Source organism: Pelodiscus sinensis, chromosome 2 (genome assembly GCF_049634645.1).
Source record: "Pelodiscus sinensis isolate JC-2024 chromosome 2, ASM4963464v1, whole genome shotgun sequence".
NCBI lineage: Eukaryota > Metazoa > Chordata > Testudines > Trionychidae > Pelodiscus > Pelodiscus sinensis.
Window position 1 is genome coordinate 168,226,898 of NC_134712.1, and position 17,872 is coordinate 168,244,769.

General features: G+C 42.8%; 1 protein-coding gene across 1 annotated transcript in view; it reads right to left on the reverse strand.

Moving 5' to 3' along the window:
• Window positions 1-1,009: 1,009 nt before the first annotated feature.
• The window catches only part of EPDR1 (ependymin related 1), a 39,811-nt gene continuing 22,948 nt past the window's right edge, over window positions 1,010-17,872 (reverse strand). The window contains exons 2-3 of the mRNA XM_075921740.1: window positions 9,026-9,234; window positions 1,010-3,461 (exon numbers count right to left, since the gene is read on the reverse strand). Of these exons, the coding sequence (XP_075777855.1) occupies window positions 3,271-3,461; window positions 9,026-9,234 (400 nt within the window). The 3' untranslated portion in view covers window positions 1,010-3,270. The remainder of the gene's footprint in view (window positions 3,462-9,025; window positions 9,235-17,872) is intronic.

A 17,872-nucleotide genomic window follows, 5' to 3' on the forward strand; every position in this document is an offset into this window, starting at 1 on the left:
CACTCCAAATGCTTTGGCCCCAGCCCAGAGTTCATGCCTCCTTCTCCACAACCCAATCACTTTCCCCATCCTGGTGAAAGTCAGTGAGGGTAGGGAGAATAAATGACGGAGACAGCACGGAAGAAGTGAGTGGGGCAGGGCTTCTGGGCAGGGGCATGACGTTGGGGCAGGGCAGGGCAGGGCAAGGCAAGGCTGTTTGGGTTTGTGTGATTATTAGACAGTTGGCAACCTTACTCTGACCCTAGATTAACATTAGGTCTAAACAAACTAGTTAAAATACGAACTAACCCAAATGTTCAAATCGCTAGGCCAAACTATAAAACAATCTTTTTTGAGTGATTCAGGAATGTCTTATTAGCTTTAAACAAAACAATGTTATGTTTCTCCACTTTCTGCTTTGGCTAAGCATCAAAGCAGAGATACAAAAATATGGCACAAAAGTCTCTTTTTGCACTAAATCTGGCAAAGCTGAAACCAGCCAGTACTGGAAATTACACACACACACACACACACACACACACACACACACACACACACACACACACACACACACACACACACACACACACACACACACACACACACACACACACACACACACACACACACACACACACACACACACACACTTTTTCTCACAAGATTTTCAACTCCAAAGCTACTGTTACTCCTAGCTAGCATTCTTGTGCCTCTCTCACCGCAGATAAGCAATATTTGATTACGCCCAGGGTAGTTGCTGTAAGAAATTATTGTTCCAGAGTGTTAGCTACACAAAAGCCGTTCTACATCAGTCAGGCAATGGAAATGGGCCTTAAAGTAGGCATAAATGTAATTTACTCCCACTATAAAGCACTTAAGATTGCCATAGTGGTGTAAAAAAGTTAATAAGCAATGTTAAAGGCCTTATATGCCTCTGCTGAAAACAACAGAATAAGTTAGGCAAACTTTTTGGTTAATGATACATTAATTTAAAACAATGAGAAAACAGACTCAAGGCTCTTTGTTCTTTTTTTTGACAAGTCCCTTTATTGAATATAGAAAGCAGAACTCAAACATGCAAAAACAGCATTGTTTTATGCTGCATATGTTTTGTCATTGAGAATTAACTTGGCTGTCACAGCAACATTTTTAAAAGCACTTTGTGTTACAGACTTCTGCAAATGAATATTAAAATACCATCTACTGTAATATTATTTTTAGAACCAATATAATCATAAGCATGGTATTACATCCACACACAGAGAGATTACATTTTTATCTGTTAAACCACAACACAGTCTTTCCTGATGATGTGGAATCACATTTCCATGTCTGCTAGACAGATTTATTATATTTTCCAGATTTCAACAAGAACCATATATTAAGAAATGCATGTTGCCCTAATGAAAACAATATGCAGTTAGTATTTAAGTTGTCACAAAATTATAGAGAAATCACATAGACTAACTGCATACTAAATTGATAGGATCACTAGCACATCTCAATAAAGTTTAAGTGTTTGGGAAAATATCACTAATTAGTTATACTTCAGCTAATTCACATGTATACTTGCAGGAAGGACTCCACTAAAGAAAATTCCTTCATAACTCCAGCTCTGAAAGGAAAATACACACGTACACTGTGCTGCAGTGTCTACATGATAAAAGCAGTAGAGAAATGAACATATAGAAACAAATAATGTACCTAGCTCCACACACTTCCAAAGATGGTTTTGGTCTTTGGTTTTTGTTAGCTAAGAAGGAACTACTGATCAGTAAATTATATATTGTAGGTAATCTTCCCCCCTCACTATCACTCTAGATAATTTTCTCTTTAGAAGACTATCCTAGAAAAGGAAGTCTTGTGGGATATTTTCAAAAAATTATCTTTAAGGGCCAAAATTTGATCCCCTTACTGATGCCTCTAAAAGTTGTCCTGTTGGCTTCAGCAGGAGTACTCATGAAATGAGGTACTAGCAAACATGAATTAAGGGATCAGAAAATCTAGGTATATGTATATAATCAATTAACAATTGAAATAAGATCCTAGACTTATAGAAGACTAAAGTATTTACTATAATTTCATACACATGAAGATGGTGACAATTATATAGTCTATATCACTTGAATGTCCTGTTCTGTTTGTACTGCTAAAAATGTACAGTTCCTGGGGTTTTTTTGTTTTATTTATTTAAATGAAGCTCTTGTTCCTTCCCCCAGAAAATAGCTGCATGTGTATATTAATGTTCTAGAATGCTGATTTAACAATGAATGTGTTCAGTGATCAAAGGAAAGGTTGCAAACAAAAGATGATTGTCATTTGTGCTTGGATCATAGTGCATTGAAATCATACCATAAAGAAGGGCTTTAAAATATTATTTTTCCGCCTGTCACACATTTAGGTCTTTCATTTGAATTGCAATGGGAGGAGCTATATATGCATTAATCTAGCTTTAGCTAGTTAGGTGACAGGAGCGGGGGAGAAAAAGGCTTCTGGATGTAGGTGTTACAAACAATTATAGCAATTCAGAGTGCAGTATCTATTAATTTATTTGCACAGATTAAAAGCAACAATGCCTTGACAAAGCATGAATTAGAAATGAATAAAACAAAAAAAATCTCTAATCAGACATTGTAGAAAGGCTTCACTGAGGGATTAATAAATGCAAGAAAAATTATGGCTTAATTTTTTATTTTCTCCCCAATACAGTATTAAAACAGTCATGTATATTCTATGAATAGTTATTCTGGTTCTTTGCAAACAAACAAACAGCCATACACAACACAAAAATCTCAAATCCCCACACTCTTGACTGACAGCTTTTTTTAAGAGCAAGGATAAAAAACCCAAGAGAATGCATTTAATCACTCTGATATTGTCTGCTTAAACTATGCCATTTTATGGTTACAGTTTAGCTCTTAAACAGACTGTATTTTACCAACCTCACAAATCTCTTCAGAAGTAACAAATGATATTCAACTTTTCCTTTATGTTAATAAGAGCACAATATACTTTTGTGTTGGCATTTTGACATATTAAATAATGAAACTTTCAAAAAAATTCACAGCTAACATAGTGCCTATAAACTTCATTGGTAACAAACACAACAAGTGAATCACTGAACAGAGTTTAATTTAGTGAAACAATGAAATAAAATGTCCTTTTTGTTACACATCTTAGCTCTCTGTTCAATTAAATGTTGTGTTCCCTTTCTAGTGAAATTTTAGAATTCCCAAAAGAGCAACAATGGGATTGAAAAGCAGGTTACATGTCACAACCAATTGTCCATAATCAACATTCATCTTTCATCTTTACTGGCTGGGCTTCCTGGCAGGTGCTGGGTGGAATAAACACAGAAGGGTCAGTAATACCCAGCTTTAAATCGAAAAAGCGGGTGGAGGTTGTCACGCTGTAGTTCTTTGTGTAGGTTTCCTGCACTGGGTAACAGTCCTTGACTGTATAAACGCCAACCCAGGACTCAACTATGATGAAACACAAAGTATGATTATTTTATGGGACAACAAAACATTTGTATATTTCCCTAACTTCAATCACAATTTTCAAGGGACCCCTGGGGAGATGGGCACTTACAACTTTTTGAAAATCCCAGCCTTAACAGAGAAGTGAAACGAAAAAATGTTTCTCGTGCTCTTTAAAGATAAAATGTTCAGTCACATCTGACCTGAATATTAACTTCTGGTGCTATTTTTGAAAACTCTGTATATTGTAAACATATCTGAAGAAACTCATGAGATAAACTGATTTCTGCTATTCTAATGGACAGCAGAAATCAATTTAGGATTGGGTTAATTAAATCCCTAATTACCAGAAAATTGTTCTGAATAGAGAATCATGTTTGCAGACTTCCTTCTTCACATCTATTACCCTAATTCATGGCAATATTGCTTCCCTAACCCCTCACTATTACTCTTTTCCATTACTTTCCCTTCCTCAGCTCTCTCTCACCTTTTCTATGGAGCCTTCTGATTTTTCTTTGTACCCATGTTTGTAATAAAGCAGTATTTTCCAAACCTTGGATCATGAACTGTCACTGAGTTGTGGTAAGATTCTAGGGGTGGGTTACTAACTTAGTAGAGAGACGAGGCCACAGTGGAAAGGGCTGGAGAGCTAGCCCAGCCCACACTCATCCCAAAGTGGGGTTCCTGTCCTGTAAGATCTGGCCTGGCTCCCAGCTCTGAACACTACATGATGATTAAGAGGTGGGCCAGGCCAAATATGAGCCAGTGACCCACGTGTGATCCAGATGGCAATGCCCAGTGTGGGGAGCCAGTCCCAATCCTGTGGGAAAGGAGCTGCTGCTGTGAAGTGAATGCAGAATGGGATTGCTCTCCTGCCTCTTTACCCCAGGGCCCTCCCTCCACACCAAGCAGGGTTGCTGTGCCAATGTGTGGCTCTGGGTGGTTGATGGTCTCCACACCTTTGAAGCAAGAAGGAGGAAGAGAAGGTAGCAGTGAAAATGGAGGGAGTTATACATATTGTATTAAAAGAATTATAGCTGAATTTTCATACCCATGACTTTACACACCATTTTTTCCAATTATTTTTTATTAAAAGAGCCACGGCAGATCTGCAGCACTCCCTGTAAGTATCCATGTCTCATCAGTCTAATCAAGAAAGTAGGTTTCTCTCACCTCTCTGTCTGATTCTCTCATAGATCCCAAGTGCCCATCACTTGGAAGGATAGTTATTTTAGTCCTAAATTTACCTACCTGCCACACAAATTTGACATCCTCACCTTTTTATTGTAAAAAATTATTTACCTCACAAATGAAGAACCATGAAAATAAAGTTCTAACAGGAGTTTTTTACATTAAAGGGAGGAACTCCACAGCATTTTGAGTTTCCAGCTTGACAAATGTTGTGTGTCCCACATTTGGGGTAAACATCATACACTGCATCCCACATTTGAGCCTAGATAATTTCAAAGGTCAGAGTACCCTGGATGATCTTCACACTGTACATAACTTGGAAACCACTCTTTCCTGTACAGATTGAAACTTTCTTACCTGGGATTCTCTGGTCTGGCAACATCCAGGGTTCAGCATGATGCTGCAGGACCAGAGAGTCCCAGTGGAGGGCCAGTAGCAAGGATCCCGGTGGGGCTGGCAGGGCAGTGAGCTGCCCAGTGTATGACTGCGGGTCAGCCCAGCGTATGACTGCGGGTCTGCCCAGCAGGGTTGGGAGATATGTGCATGGCTGCCCGGCCTGGCTGGGAACCACGGTAGGTCGGCGGGGCAGTGATCCGCAGTGCGTGGCTGCCCGGTGAGACCCAGAGCCCCAGCATAGCGCGCGCAGCTGCCTGGTGGGGCGCAAAGCCACGGCAGTGATGGCTGCCCAGCGGGGTTGACAGGGCAGCAGGGCCAGCAGGAGGTGAGGCACCAGCTGAGAGGCCAGGAGCTGGGTGAAGGAGCCAGCAGCAGGGGGTCCAGAAATGACCTCCCCTGGTCTGGCAAAATCCCTCATCCAGGACCAGACAGGTCCTGAGGGTGCTGGACCAGGGAGGTCCAACCTATAGTTAACCCATGACAAATATATTTCTTCCTTCTGCTATTGAAGGCTCTCTTTCTATGCTCATACAGCTGGGCCTCAGAGCCACCTTTGATATTGAGGAATACTCAATTTCCACAGCTGTGTAAGATATCTGAATCCCTCCTTGTCCATAGCTCTCCTATTACCTATGAAGTTGCTTGTTCTCTGTTTTGGTGGGAATTCCTTCTCTACACCAAGAATTCTCCTTGGTGGAGACCCACAGCCTTCTACCTTCATTGCGTTCAGTTATCTTAATTTCTAACAGCCCATTTTACACTGATAATCTCCAGCTGTACATATTTTGCCTTTTGACACATCTCTAATAAAAATATACTTGGCTTCGTCTCATCTTCTTCCAGCTAACTATCTCAGACACAGACATGTTAGTCCTGGAAAAGAAGAAGCATTCCCAAACACTATTCTAACTTATCTACCTCTTTCCTTGATTCATTCCTCCCATTCATTTCAGTCTCTTTGTAAACTTGTGGCATCATCCTAATCCTCACATTTTACTTCTCACACAATCCTTTGTCTGCAAAACAAACCTACATCCTCTCCAAGGCATTGCCTATATACGTCTCCTCCTTCCCTGCCCCTGTTGCAGAAATCTTCATCCATACTTTCATTAGTGCAACTTCCACCTCCCTACACATCTCTCCTGGCTCATTCATTTGAAGACCTATTCAAAACTACACTTCTTGGTCCCTATTCTCCACTGCAAGATACAAGTTAAGCATACAAAATTTGTGTCCTAAAATGGAGAATATGTCATGGACTTAATCCAGCATAACTTTCAGACCTACTTTCTTTCTCTCTCTCTCTCTCTCTCTCCCTCTCTGATTCTCCACCACTAGTTTCCCGTTTGTGATGTCACATAATCTTGCCACTGCTGATGCAAGCATTTCTATCTCTGCAGCTTCTGCCCTCTAGACGGATATCACTGATTCACCATCCCTTTTAAAATCTCACCTCATGGTATTTATTTTCTCTCCTGTCTGCACCTCTCAATTTTTCTCTTCCCCCTTTTTTTAACTTGGTGACTGTATTGTTTTAAGTATGTGCACAAATGCCTTCCTTACTTTTACACAGTATTTGGAATATATTTTGCTTGAAAGAGGCTATTCAAAGAAGAATTGTATTGTATTTTATTAGACTGTAAAGAGTGACATAATTAAACACTGGCAAAGCAGATGTATTTATTTTGATGTAATAATTAAGGGATTTCTTCTGTGGAATGCCCTTTTGGGATTATAAGGATGATATAAAATTGGTTACTAACAAATAATTTGAAAGACTAAAGATAAAGAATTCAGGGCATTTTACTGCTGTTAACTCTATTATGGCTTTTAAAAAAATCAAATTCTTCTTGAATTTGGATGTATATATTATTCTTGCATTATATCCTACCATACGCTAGAGTCTATATAGAAATTTCAGAATTGATCAGTGCACCAATTCCCATGTGTTAAATTCTAAGACATGGAGAGGGAGCCTACATCTAGCCATAACCACTTGATAGTCTTTAAGCTTTAAATCCTAGATGCTACCAAGTCTGAGATCCTTCCATTAAGCACTAGTGCATGTGATTAGTATTTCTTATTATAGGAACCCTGATTCCAATCCCCAAGGGATGAAAAATATATGATGGATGCAGTGACCTTCGCATTTTAGTAATCCATATTAGTGACAATTTTTTAATTGCTTTCAACCCTTTAGTAGCCTCTACCTCAGGGATGGGCAAATACTGGCCAGTAGGCTGGATCTAGTCTGCCAGGGTAAGCCTCTAGCGGGCCCCCACACCACCATATTTACCTGCACCTCCACTGGTACAGGGGCTCACAGATCCTGTGGCCACAGATTGCCATTTCCGGCTAATAGGAGCTGTGATCGCCCATACCTGTGGGAGTGTAGGTAAATATAGCTGCAGTGGCCCATCAGGGGCTAATTCTTGTGAATCACCACCATTGTATTGCTCACCCCTGCTCTACCTACCTTCTCTAATCCAAAGAGTGGTCATGCATGCATCATTTTAAAATCCAGTCCACATTATGAAAACAACTTGAGCTGTGACATATACACAGAACATCTAAATAAAGGCTGCTAGATCAGCAATAATTCAACACACTTCCCAAAAAGTCATAATACATCAGCTCACAATGTTTTTAGTGTATTTCATATAAAATGAATGCAAAAAATGCTATTAACGTACAATACATTTCCCTTGAAATCAGAATAACCTTACCATAATAACAATCTCCAGAATCCAAGATAAATTATGTCTGAGGGATGGGTGGATGAACAGATAGAGATGAACAAGACATTGTTTTCTTTCAATATTATTGTATAAAACACTCAAAAATAATTGGGGGTGTATAATATATCAGGGCATATTCAAATGACTTTAAGAGTGCAAATTGCTAATAACTGGTTATGAAGTCTGTAAATCTGCCAACAATAATAGATCTGAATAATAAGTTTCCTGGCTAGGATGGTGATGGTGAATGTTAGAGGATGCATCCAGCATAGTTGGAGTTCTAACAATCTTTTCCTTTATATTATTTTCACATTTTTTTATTACAGAAATATTTTCCCTTGTCTGAGTATTAAGGTTCAAAACCGGGTCATAAGTGTTGCATTAACTGGATAATGTTGTAAATTCAATTTAAATTCAAGGGTTATTAAGAACTATTTTTATTATAGGTAGGGCCTGAGTATGATGCTTCCAGGGGCACCTGGGTTTGTGAGGCACCTCACTACGACCTATTCTTAGCACAAAGAAGCCTCATCTATGCCTGCCAGGGCACAGCTCCCCACTTCTATCAGCCAGAGGCAACAAGTTCTACGTAGGCCCCACTGTTAATGATAAACACACTCTTACCCACGACCCCTAGATATGAGTTAATTAACTAGATACTTTTATGTCTTGTAAAGCGATGCTCACTTGAAGTCCTTTCAGTGTTTTTCACCCAGGTTAGCTGTGACTCAGCTTTCATGAGGCAAAACATGCTGTCAATTTGCCTTCTCAGCAAAGGATTCAGGGTGTTTGCACCCATTGAAATACCAGAAAAAAGCAGGACGCCTCCACTGGTTCTGTTTTCCCATCTACTCCTTTCTTGTAGATTTTGCAATCTTTTAATCAATGTTATTTCTACATTGTGTGACACACACTACCCATATGACCATACAGAGAGATTAGCATCTGCCTCCCTCTGCCAGAAAGGAACCGTCCAAAAGCATGTCACCTCCTAATGACCTGGCCTTATCAGAGGGCCTTAATTTCCATTATATTCTCTTGCACTAATTTAGACATTGGGGACATTTTCTTTAATACAATACAGCACTAATATGATACACTATATATGCTGCATATTTAGTACATATTATTTCTTCCTGCAAATTTTGTGGTAATATGCAAACCCTTACTAACAGTTGGGTGGAAAATTGTATGTTAGGTAAAGGAGATGCAGGCATTTTTAATAAAGCAAAATACACTTACATTTCCTGGCTGGTTTTCTATCAGACCATTCCTGTACCATAATTTCATCTCCAGGCCCCCCAATGTAGTATTGATCTTCATAAGTGGAGTTGTCAGGAATATCATAAGGATCCCATGGCTCAGTTAAAGCAATCTTTGAACACAGCTTTGTGACTTGTTCAATCTGAAACATCACTGCATCTTGATAGAGAAATATATATTCAAAGAATCTGAAACATTTAAAAGAAGAAAACAGTTCATGTTCATAATGGTTTTACATCTGATAGCACTCCCTGTAGTCAATACTGCCTGAGACTCCCCTTCTCATGTTTGCAGTTGCTTATATCTTTGCCAGACTTTAACCATTTTGACTGAACTTCTCTATAATGGGTTTCTGCCTCAACATGAGCCAATGGGAGCAGCGGGGAAAGCCTCCAGACAGTGCATTCATGCACTGCCAATCCCCCAAGCAGGGGAAGGGAAGCAATAGTGCATGGAGCCATTTTTTGCCTCCTCAAACCAGATCCCGCAGCTCGTGCTCCAACCTGGCATGGGGTGCTGGACTGAAGCGCCTGTGCAGCCTCCCCACTGCAGAGGAGGCGGGGGGCTAAGACTTGAGCCATGGCCCATCTGCAAGGTGGCCACAGACCACTAGTGGTCCATGGACTGCAGTTTGATAACCATTGATTGATAGATAAGAGAAAGCATTTTTCATCATGGGTGGTTGGCTGGTGATCCACGGAAAGGTTTGAGTGCGGTGGGCTGCAGACCAAAAAGTTTGGGAACCACTGCTTTATGCTGAGAAATATTACGAACAGTAGCTATAAATCCATGACTGTTGTTGTTGATGTCAGATATACAAGAAAAAGGTCGACAAATCTGAAATTACCAAAACTTCATGGGAAGGAGGAATGGAGTTTCCAGAAATATACCAAAAATAAATGCTTCACAGAATTCCCACTGAATTCAACAAGATTTTTATTTAGAAATGAATACCCAATGTGCAGCCCTTAGCATTCAATGTAAACTCAATATAGTGTGTTCACAAGTGAAGAGAACTGACGAATGTATTTGAAGATGTGTTGTTTGAAATGAAATCTAATTCCATATATTTTTCTAAAATGTATACAAATTATTGGCTTTTTGTGTTTTTCAGCAAAATATCATTTAAAATCCTGATCCTGCAAGCTGCCCCACCTGGGTGCACTTCTATACAAATTCCTTCCTTTTCTCCCTACCAAGTTGTAGAGATTTTTGCTTTCATCTCTGGAGACTCCACCTTGAATCCTTACTGTGTTGGCCATGGTGGAATCTATTACACTGATATCACTCACTTTCTCTTGGAGTTTATTTTTCTATATTGTGGTATCCCAAATTTTCTCAAAACCAAAAAGAAAAGGAGTTGCATTATATCTAATTGCCTTTGCTGTGACTCAAAGAAGTGAGAATGATGGCTGTAGCATGCCAGGACTTACACGATATGTCCAGGGATACCAGACATGGGCATTCACTAGAGAGAAGCAAATTAATGGTCTAAGGCTATGTATGACACACAAACTTTTTAAGTTTTAAATCTGACTCTGCATTACTACTGTCTAAAGCTTTGGGCAAGTCACGTACAATTCTGGAATCTTTCAATTCCACTGAATAATGTTAGGATTTTAAAAAACAATATTATCCATTCCTGGGAAGATGGCTGTAATTTTAGGTAACGAGGACTGTAACCTGTTTTCCCATATTCAGCCTTCTGTGAACATAAAAATCCCTCTCACTTCAATTAGGCCCTATATTAGCTAATCAAGTTTACAAAGTATTTGGAAGGTGAAAGGCAGAATGCTAATTTATTAATTATTAATTATTATTATTATTAATTTGAATATATTGTTCAGATGTAAACAATATCATTTTAAATTGCTGCAAATGAACTTCAAAGTTAACTTTGTTTTCCCTCTACTGAAATAACTGGAAGTGTGAGTTACCGATCTCAGTCTTGTTGGTAGATTTGTCTAGTTGCATTTTCAAAAAGAAGATTCGTGAAATTGGTTTACAAATATTGTGAAATCCTTCTTCCTAGTGATAGAAATTTCACTTTTTAAAAGACAAACGCTTCTTTTCTGATAAATATAACAAAACCTACAGGAGCTCTAAGTCCCTAATTCTTTGGCTTTCTCATGTCATGTTTGACAATATATACTACAGCTTTCATAAAAATTGCTTCTTTTACAAATACGTTTTCTAAGCAAAACAGAGTAATGCCTTGTTCCTTAAATGCTGATAGCAACAGCTAATCACTTCATCATTTTTTAAAATAGGAACACTTTGGAGGAGAAAAAATGCTGCTGAGTAGACATTTGGTGAGATGATAAACACTTTCTTCGGGTCAAAGAACACTTCATCTGCTCTTGGAAATCTCTGACCAACTCATTTCCTAACTGTGAAGCCTTCATTTTTCGGTATACTTCTGGGAACTCCAGTCCCCTTTCCCATGCTGTTTCAGTAATTTCAAACTTGTGTTTTTCTTCTGGTGTATCTGACTTCAACAACAGTAATTTACCATCTTTGATCTCACATGTTTGGCAAAGATACAGGACTACAATATTTTATACAAATACAGCATTATACATATATACATGTGGCAGTACATGTAATCTAATACTGTACCAGTGCTGCATTTTTAACTGATCTAAAATGTTCTCAGATTTTAAGGATTTTCTTTTCCAAGGAAACTAAGCCTTCTGTATCAGGTATCTAACAAGATATAAACATAACTTTGACAATAATAAAAATTTTGAACTGGAGAGATATAGGCAGCTTTAGCCCAGTTAGTTATGAAGCTCAGGTACAATAGAAAATTTTAAATATAAGAAAAGAATCAAAACCTGAAAATTCAAAGATAAATCAGGGAGTATGAGTGAGGTTACATAGGTCTGTGATTTTACTTACAAAACTCATGAAAAAGTTTAATATAACCTTTTATTCTTTTTTACACATAAACTAGGTGGCTGTGACCCATGCTCACCAACCCCTCCCCTCTCGGGGGGGAGGGAACCCCAACTTTCCTCCCTGCCACTCATGGCTGTGCCAGCCCGGGCTCCTCCTTCGGCACCACCCCTCCATTCCCAGCTGTGCCATCCCAGGGCCACTTTTTAATCCACTACTCCCCCCCCCCCCCCGCCTGCCACACAAGCCGCCAGGCCAGGTCCAGCTCTGCCCATGGCATCCAGGGAAGGCCAGGCTAAGGCGTGCCAGCCCAGCTTTCCATGTGGCTGCAGAAGAGAGACGGTCTGGCAGTGGGTGAAGCTTGGCTCCAGGGACAGGGCCTGGGACAGAAGGGGCGGGGTTGGGGATGAGGCTTTACCCAGCCATGCCTACTGCCCAGCCTGTGAACGATGTTGTGATGATGTCACTTTGTCGTCCCACAGGAAAACGATTTGTATATATATATATATAGAGAGAGAGAGAGAGAGATTAGATTACTTTGCTAAAAATGACGGGAAACTAAGTAATAAAAGATTTACGCTGGATTATTTCTTTTTTTGCTGTTTCTTGTGGTCCATTTGATGCTCCATAATATAGAGCCTAATCCAGCAAGCTTTAACAAACCATTCTAATTTAAAATGTCATTCAGGAACACAATTAAAATGAGCTTAAATGCACTCCTAGGGTATGTCTACACAGCAAAGTTATTTCAAAATAACTTTACCAGGGTCCACACAAGCCAACCGCTATTTTGAAATTAATTCAAAATAGCGGAGCGCTTATTTCGAAATTGGTAAACCTCATTCCACGAGGAATAACGCCAATTTCAAAACTGCTATTTCGAAATAAGTTTGGTCACAATCACTCTGGCCACAACCAAGAAAACTACTCTCCTTCCCCCCCTCTCCGGAGGCCTTAAAAGGGTAGAGTCTAGCCACAGTGCCTGTGCCAGCTCCAAGCCTGCCATCCCAACAAACAGTCTGTCTTGCCCCTGACCCAATATGAGCCAGCAAGCCACCAGCAGCCAGCCCTCCACCGCTCCTCAGGAGCAGTCTGCCAGCTCCCAGGAGCCTGCCAGGGGCCGGAAAAGGCAGGCGCCTTCCTGGTCCAGTGCGGAGATCATGGACCTCATTTAGGTTTGGGGGGAATCCTCCAACGTCCATGATCTCCGCACTAGACAGACGAATGTGGTTGTCTATGGCAGGATAGCTGCCAGCATGGCCAGCAAAGGCCACATCTGTACCCAGGAGCAGGTGCGGATGAAAATAAAAGAGCTTGGGCAGGCATATGCCAGGGACAGGGGGCAGCTCCCAACGAGGGGCACACACACCAAACTGCCCTTGCATCCTGGGGGGCGGGACGGTCCATGCCCCCCAGGTGGTTGTCAACCCTGGGGCAGAGGGTCTGACCAGGGCATCAAGGAGAGGAGGAGGAGAGCCAGGAGCCACAACAGACCAGACAAAGCGTGCTGAGCAGCCAGGACCCCCGAGCCACCCCAGCAGACCTGTCGCTAGTGTCATCCAAGGCCAGGGAGGCAACAAAAGGTGAGTGCCATCACTGTCCCCTTATGCCGGGAGGGGTGGGGGGAGAGGGGGAGATGGAAATCAGGGACTGCGTGTGTGGGCCTTGCTGTCCACAGATCAAACAGCAAACTGTGCACGTGCGAGCATGTGCCATGCCACCCCTGGGCATGTGGCCCCAGCTGGCTGCCACACAAGGGCCTTACCCTGTTATCCACACATGCATGTGAAGAGGCATGACATTCTCCTGACTCCGGGGTGGGACACAGCAGGATGCCCTCCCTCCACAGGGCCACTCTACACAGAGGCAGGGGACATCTCCCTCCCCCCCACACACAAACAATACACAGCACAGGGTATGGGTGCGGTCTCGGGGCAGCTCCCACTTCTGGGGATAGCAGGACATTCCGAACATGGCCTCTGTGCAAGCACAGCGGCTCTGATGGTGCAGGGAACAGTCATCCTCACCTTGCAGAGGCGGGCTGGGCTTCACCCACTGTGTCCCCAGGGATAACTGGCCACTTCTCGTTTCTTCACAGCTGCATCAGCTGTGCATGCAGGGCGCACCACACTACCCAGGACATGCTCCCGCACCCGAGGGCTCTGCAGGACCACCCGTGCAGTGGAGGGGTACCAACAGCAGCACCTGGGGGCACTGCGAGCCCTGCACTGCACCCTCCAGCACTGGGTGCAAGAAGACTTGCCATCTGCCAGCACCTGCAGACCATGGTGCAGAGCGTGCTGCCTCCTACCGCTACAGCGCCTGCTGCCTCCCCAGCTACTGATCCTCCTTCCACTCCTTCTCCCTCTCCAACTTCTCCCTCCACACCCTCCACCTCCTCCCCATCCTCCCCCGGGGATGCTGAGGCTCCCACACCCGCAGTGCTGGGAAGCAGTTGGTCCAGCGAGACTTCCAACCCCAAATCATTGATGAAGATATTGAACAGAATCAGTCCCAAAACAGACCCCTGCAGAAACCCACTATTTATGCCCTTCCAGCATGACTGTGAACCGTTAATAGCTACCCTCTGAGAATGGTTATCCAGCCAGTTATGCACCCACCTTAAACTAGCCCCATCTATATTGTATTTCCCTAGTTTATTGATAAGAAGGTCATGCAAGACTGTATCAAATCCTTCACTAAAGTCTAGGTATAACACGTCCACCACTTCTCCCTTATCCACAAGGCTTGTTATCCTATCAAAGAAAGTGATCAGGTTGGTTTGACATGATTTGTTCTTTACAAATCCATGCTGAACTGTTACTTATCACCTTATGATCCTCCAGATGTTTGCTGATGGATTCTTTAATTGTTTGTTCCATTATCTTTCATGAAAGTTAAGATGACTGGTCTGTAGTTTCCTGGGTTGTCCTTAGCTCTCTTTTTAAAGATGGGCACTATATTTTCCCTGTTCTAGTCTTATGGAATCTCTCCCATCTTCCTTGACTTTTCAAAGATGATAGCTAATGGCTCAATACCTCCTCAATCAGCTCCTTGAATATTCTAGGATGCACTTCATCAGGTCCTAATGACTTGAAGACATCTATCTTTTCTAAGTAATTTTAACTTGTTCTTTTCCTATTTTAACTTCTGAACCTATCTCCTTTTTTCTAGCATTCACTGTTTTTAAGCATCCAGTCACAACCAACCTTCATAGTGAAAACCGAAATAAAGATGTTGTTAAGCACCTCTGACATTTTAACATTTTCTGTTACTGTTTTTCCCTTTTCACTGAGCAATGGGTCTACCTTGTTCTTGGTCTTCCTCTTGCTTCTAATATTTGTAGAGACTACATCTACACTGCAGCGTTTGTCGCAAGAGCCTATGCAAATGACGCGCAGATTAGCATATTGCTGCACTTCATTTGCATCATTTTATTCAAGCCATTTTTGCACAAGGGGTTTTTGCACAAAAACAAGCAGTGTGGAGGGGGGGGGGGGGGCGTTGCGCAAAAACCCCGTTATGAGCAAGATCCTTATGCCTCTTTGGGCAAATACCGTCCACACTGCTTGTTTTTGCGCAAAACCCCCTTGAGCAAAAACAACTTGCATAAATTATACAAATGAAGCGCGGCACAAGGCTAATCCACGCTTCGTTTGCATAGGCTCTTGCGGCAAATGCTGCAGTATAGACGAAGCCAGAATGCCTTCTTGTTACCCTTTCTGTCTCCAGCTAGACTGAGCTAGTTTTGTGCCTTTTACTTTCTAAATTTGCCCCTACATACTTGTGTTTTTTTTTATATTAATCCTTTGTACTTTGACCTAGTTTCCACTTTTTATAGGACTCCTTTTTGATTTTTAGATCATTCAAGATCTCCTGGTTAAGCCAGAGTGGTCTCTTGCCATACTTCCTATCTTTTCTATGCAGTGGAATATATACAGGTATCATAATAAATCAAAGATGTGGCCTCATTTACAACACTGTGTACAGTTATTGGTCACCCTATCTTTGTGTTCGATCAACACGTAGCACAACTTTTGTTCCTAAGACATATGGCAGCATTTCCCAAACTATGGGACACGGCCCGGTACCGGGCCGCAGGAAAAAAATACCTGGCCTCAGCAAGGTTGCCGGGGTGTTCCGGGCTCCTGGAGTGCCCGTGTGACACCGGGTCCACCAAGCCCTTGGCTGGCCTGGGCATAACCTGCAGCCTGATGTTCCAGCTCCCAGCAGAGGCGTAGCTAGGGGAGGTTGGGAGCGGGGGGGAGGGAGGGAAGGAGTAGGGGAGAGCAGGCCACTGGAAGCAGCACTGGACAGGGAAATCGGGGTGGGCTTTGGAGATTTGGGGCGAGGGGCAGTGTAGCCAGACAGGAACCCCCCTGTAACATCCATCTGTGCTTGCCTGGAGCATGCAGGGCACACAGAGCAGTAAAAGCCTTGAACAGAAGGCCCGGATATGCAGGCTGCTGTGACCCTGGATGGCTGTAAACAGAGATACGCCAATTGCTGACCAAGAGGCTGCTGAGGTGTGCCCTTGACTGAAACCCATATTGATACGAACACACAGCCGTCCGCAGGGGGAGGAATCTCCCGCCCAGTAAAAAAAAAATCCAGTACTTACAATTTAGTTCTCTCTCTTGCAAGTGTAAATTAAGTTGAAACTTGCTTGTAAGAACTGGCGCCACAAAAACGGACCAGTACAATTTGGCATCTTAGATAAGAAAGAGGATACGGGCCCCTATGGGTATAAAGATGGGTCCAGCAGCACATTTACTGTGAGTGTCAATCTACCATCTATCTGCTGGTCGGGTTAGGTGTTTGACCTCCTGAGGTTCATGGGGACGCCCACCTCGTATTCGTCTTTCCTAGGAATTGAGGGACCGGCCCTGGCTTGACCCGCTGGAGTCAAGAGGCACAGAAGGAGGTAAAAATTGTACCTGGATGTGGTCCTTTGTCTTAAGTGTATCCATAGATTTATAGCTCTTTTAAGATTAAGCTGTCACATGGTACCATTATTTCTATTTTCTATCTTTATTTTTCCTTTGTAACCATTTTTTAAGATCTATATTTGCTAGCAGTTAAGAAATAGAGCAATATCCATTGTAACCATATGATTTATAAGCTTCTTTAATAAACCTGTAACTGTTTTAAGTTTTAACCTGACTCCTTCAGTTGCTGTAACAGAACCAAGAACAATTTAAAAGAACTTCAGCCGGTCATAAGGGACAGGTATAGGAAGAGCTTGGGCGTTTTGGATCGTGACACTCCCAGGTGACAGATCCGTTGGGGCATCTCTCAGTCTTCCCTAGACTGACCGCTGCGAAGGGATCCTGTATCCTAGCAGCTGAAATCTGAGATGTAATAAGCTCTTCCTATAAAACTCGGGGCGTCTGGCAGCCTGTTGGCTGCCCTCCGCGATGGGACCCCGGTCCTAGCGGTAAAGGCACGGACGTTAAACCTTTTCTCGGTAACACACACACACACACACACACACACACACACACACACACGCACACACACACTGCCCTGACCATCGGCTGACAGGCAGTCAGCAGAAGCAGAGCTGGCCGAGGGGCAGGGGGCTGGCCGGGAGATCGGGAGGAGGAGTAGGGGAGAAGCGGCTGCCAGAAGCAGGGCTTGCCCGGGGCATCGGGAGAGATTAGGGGGCGGGGCGGCAGAAGCAGAGTTTCCAGGGGGCACGAGGTTGGGGGTAGGGAGCTGGCCAAGGAAGGTGTGGCGGGGGGGGAGGGGAGAGAAGCGGTAGCCGGAAGCAGGGCTGGACGTGGGCAGCGGGACTGGCCAAGGGAGATTGGGAGAAGTAGGGGAGAAATGGCTGTCCGGGAGGGGGTTGGCGGAAGTGGCGCTGGCCAGAGGTGGAGCGAGGGGGTGGGGGGGACCAGGACTGACCTGGCCATATGTAGATCTCAG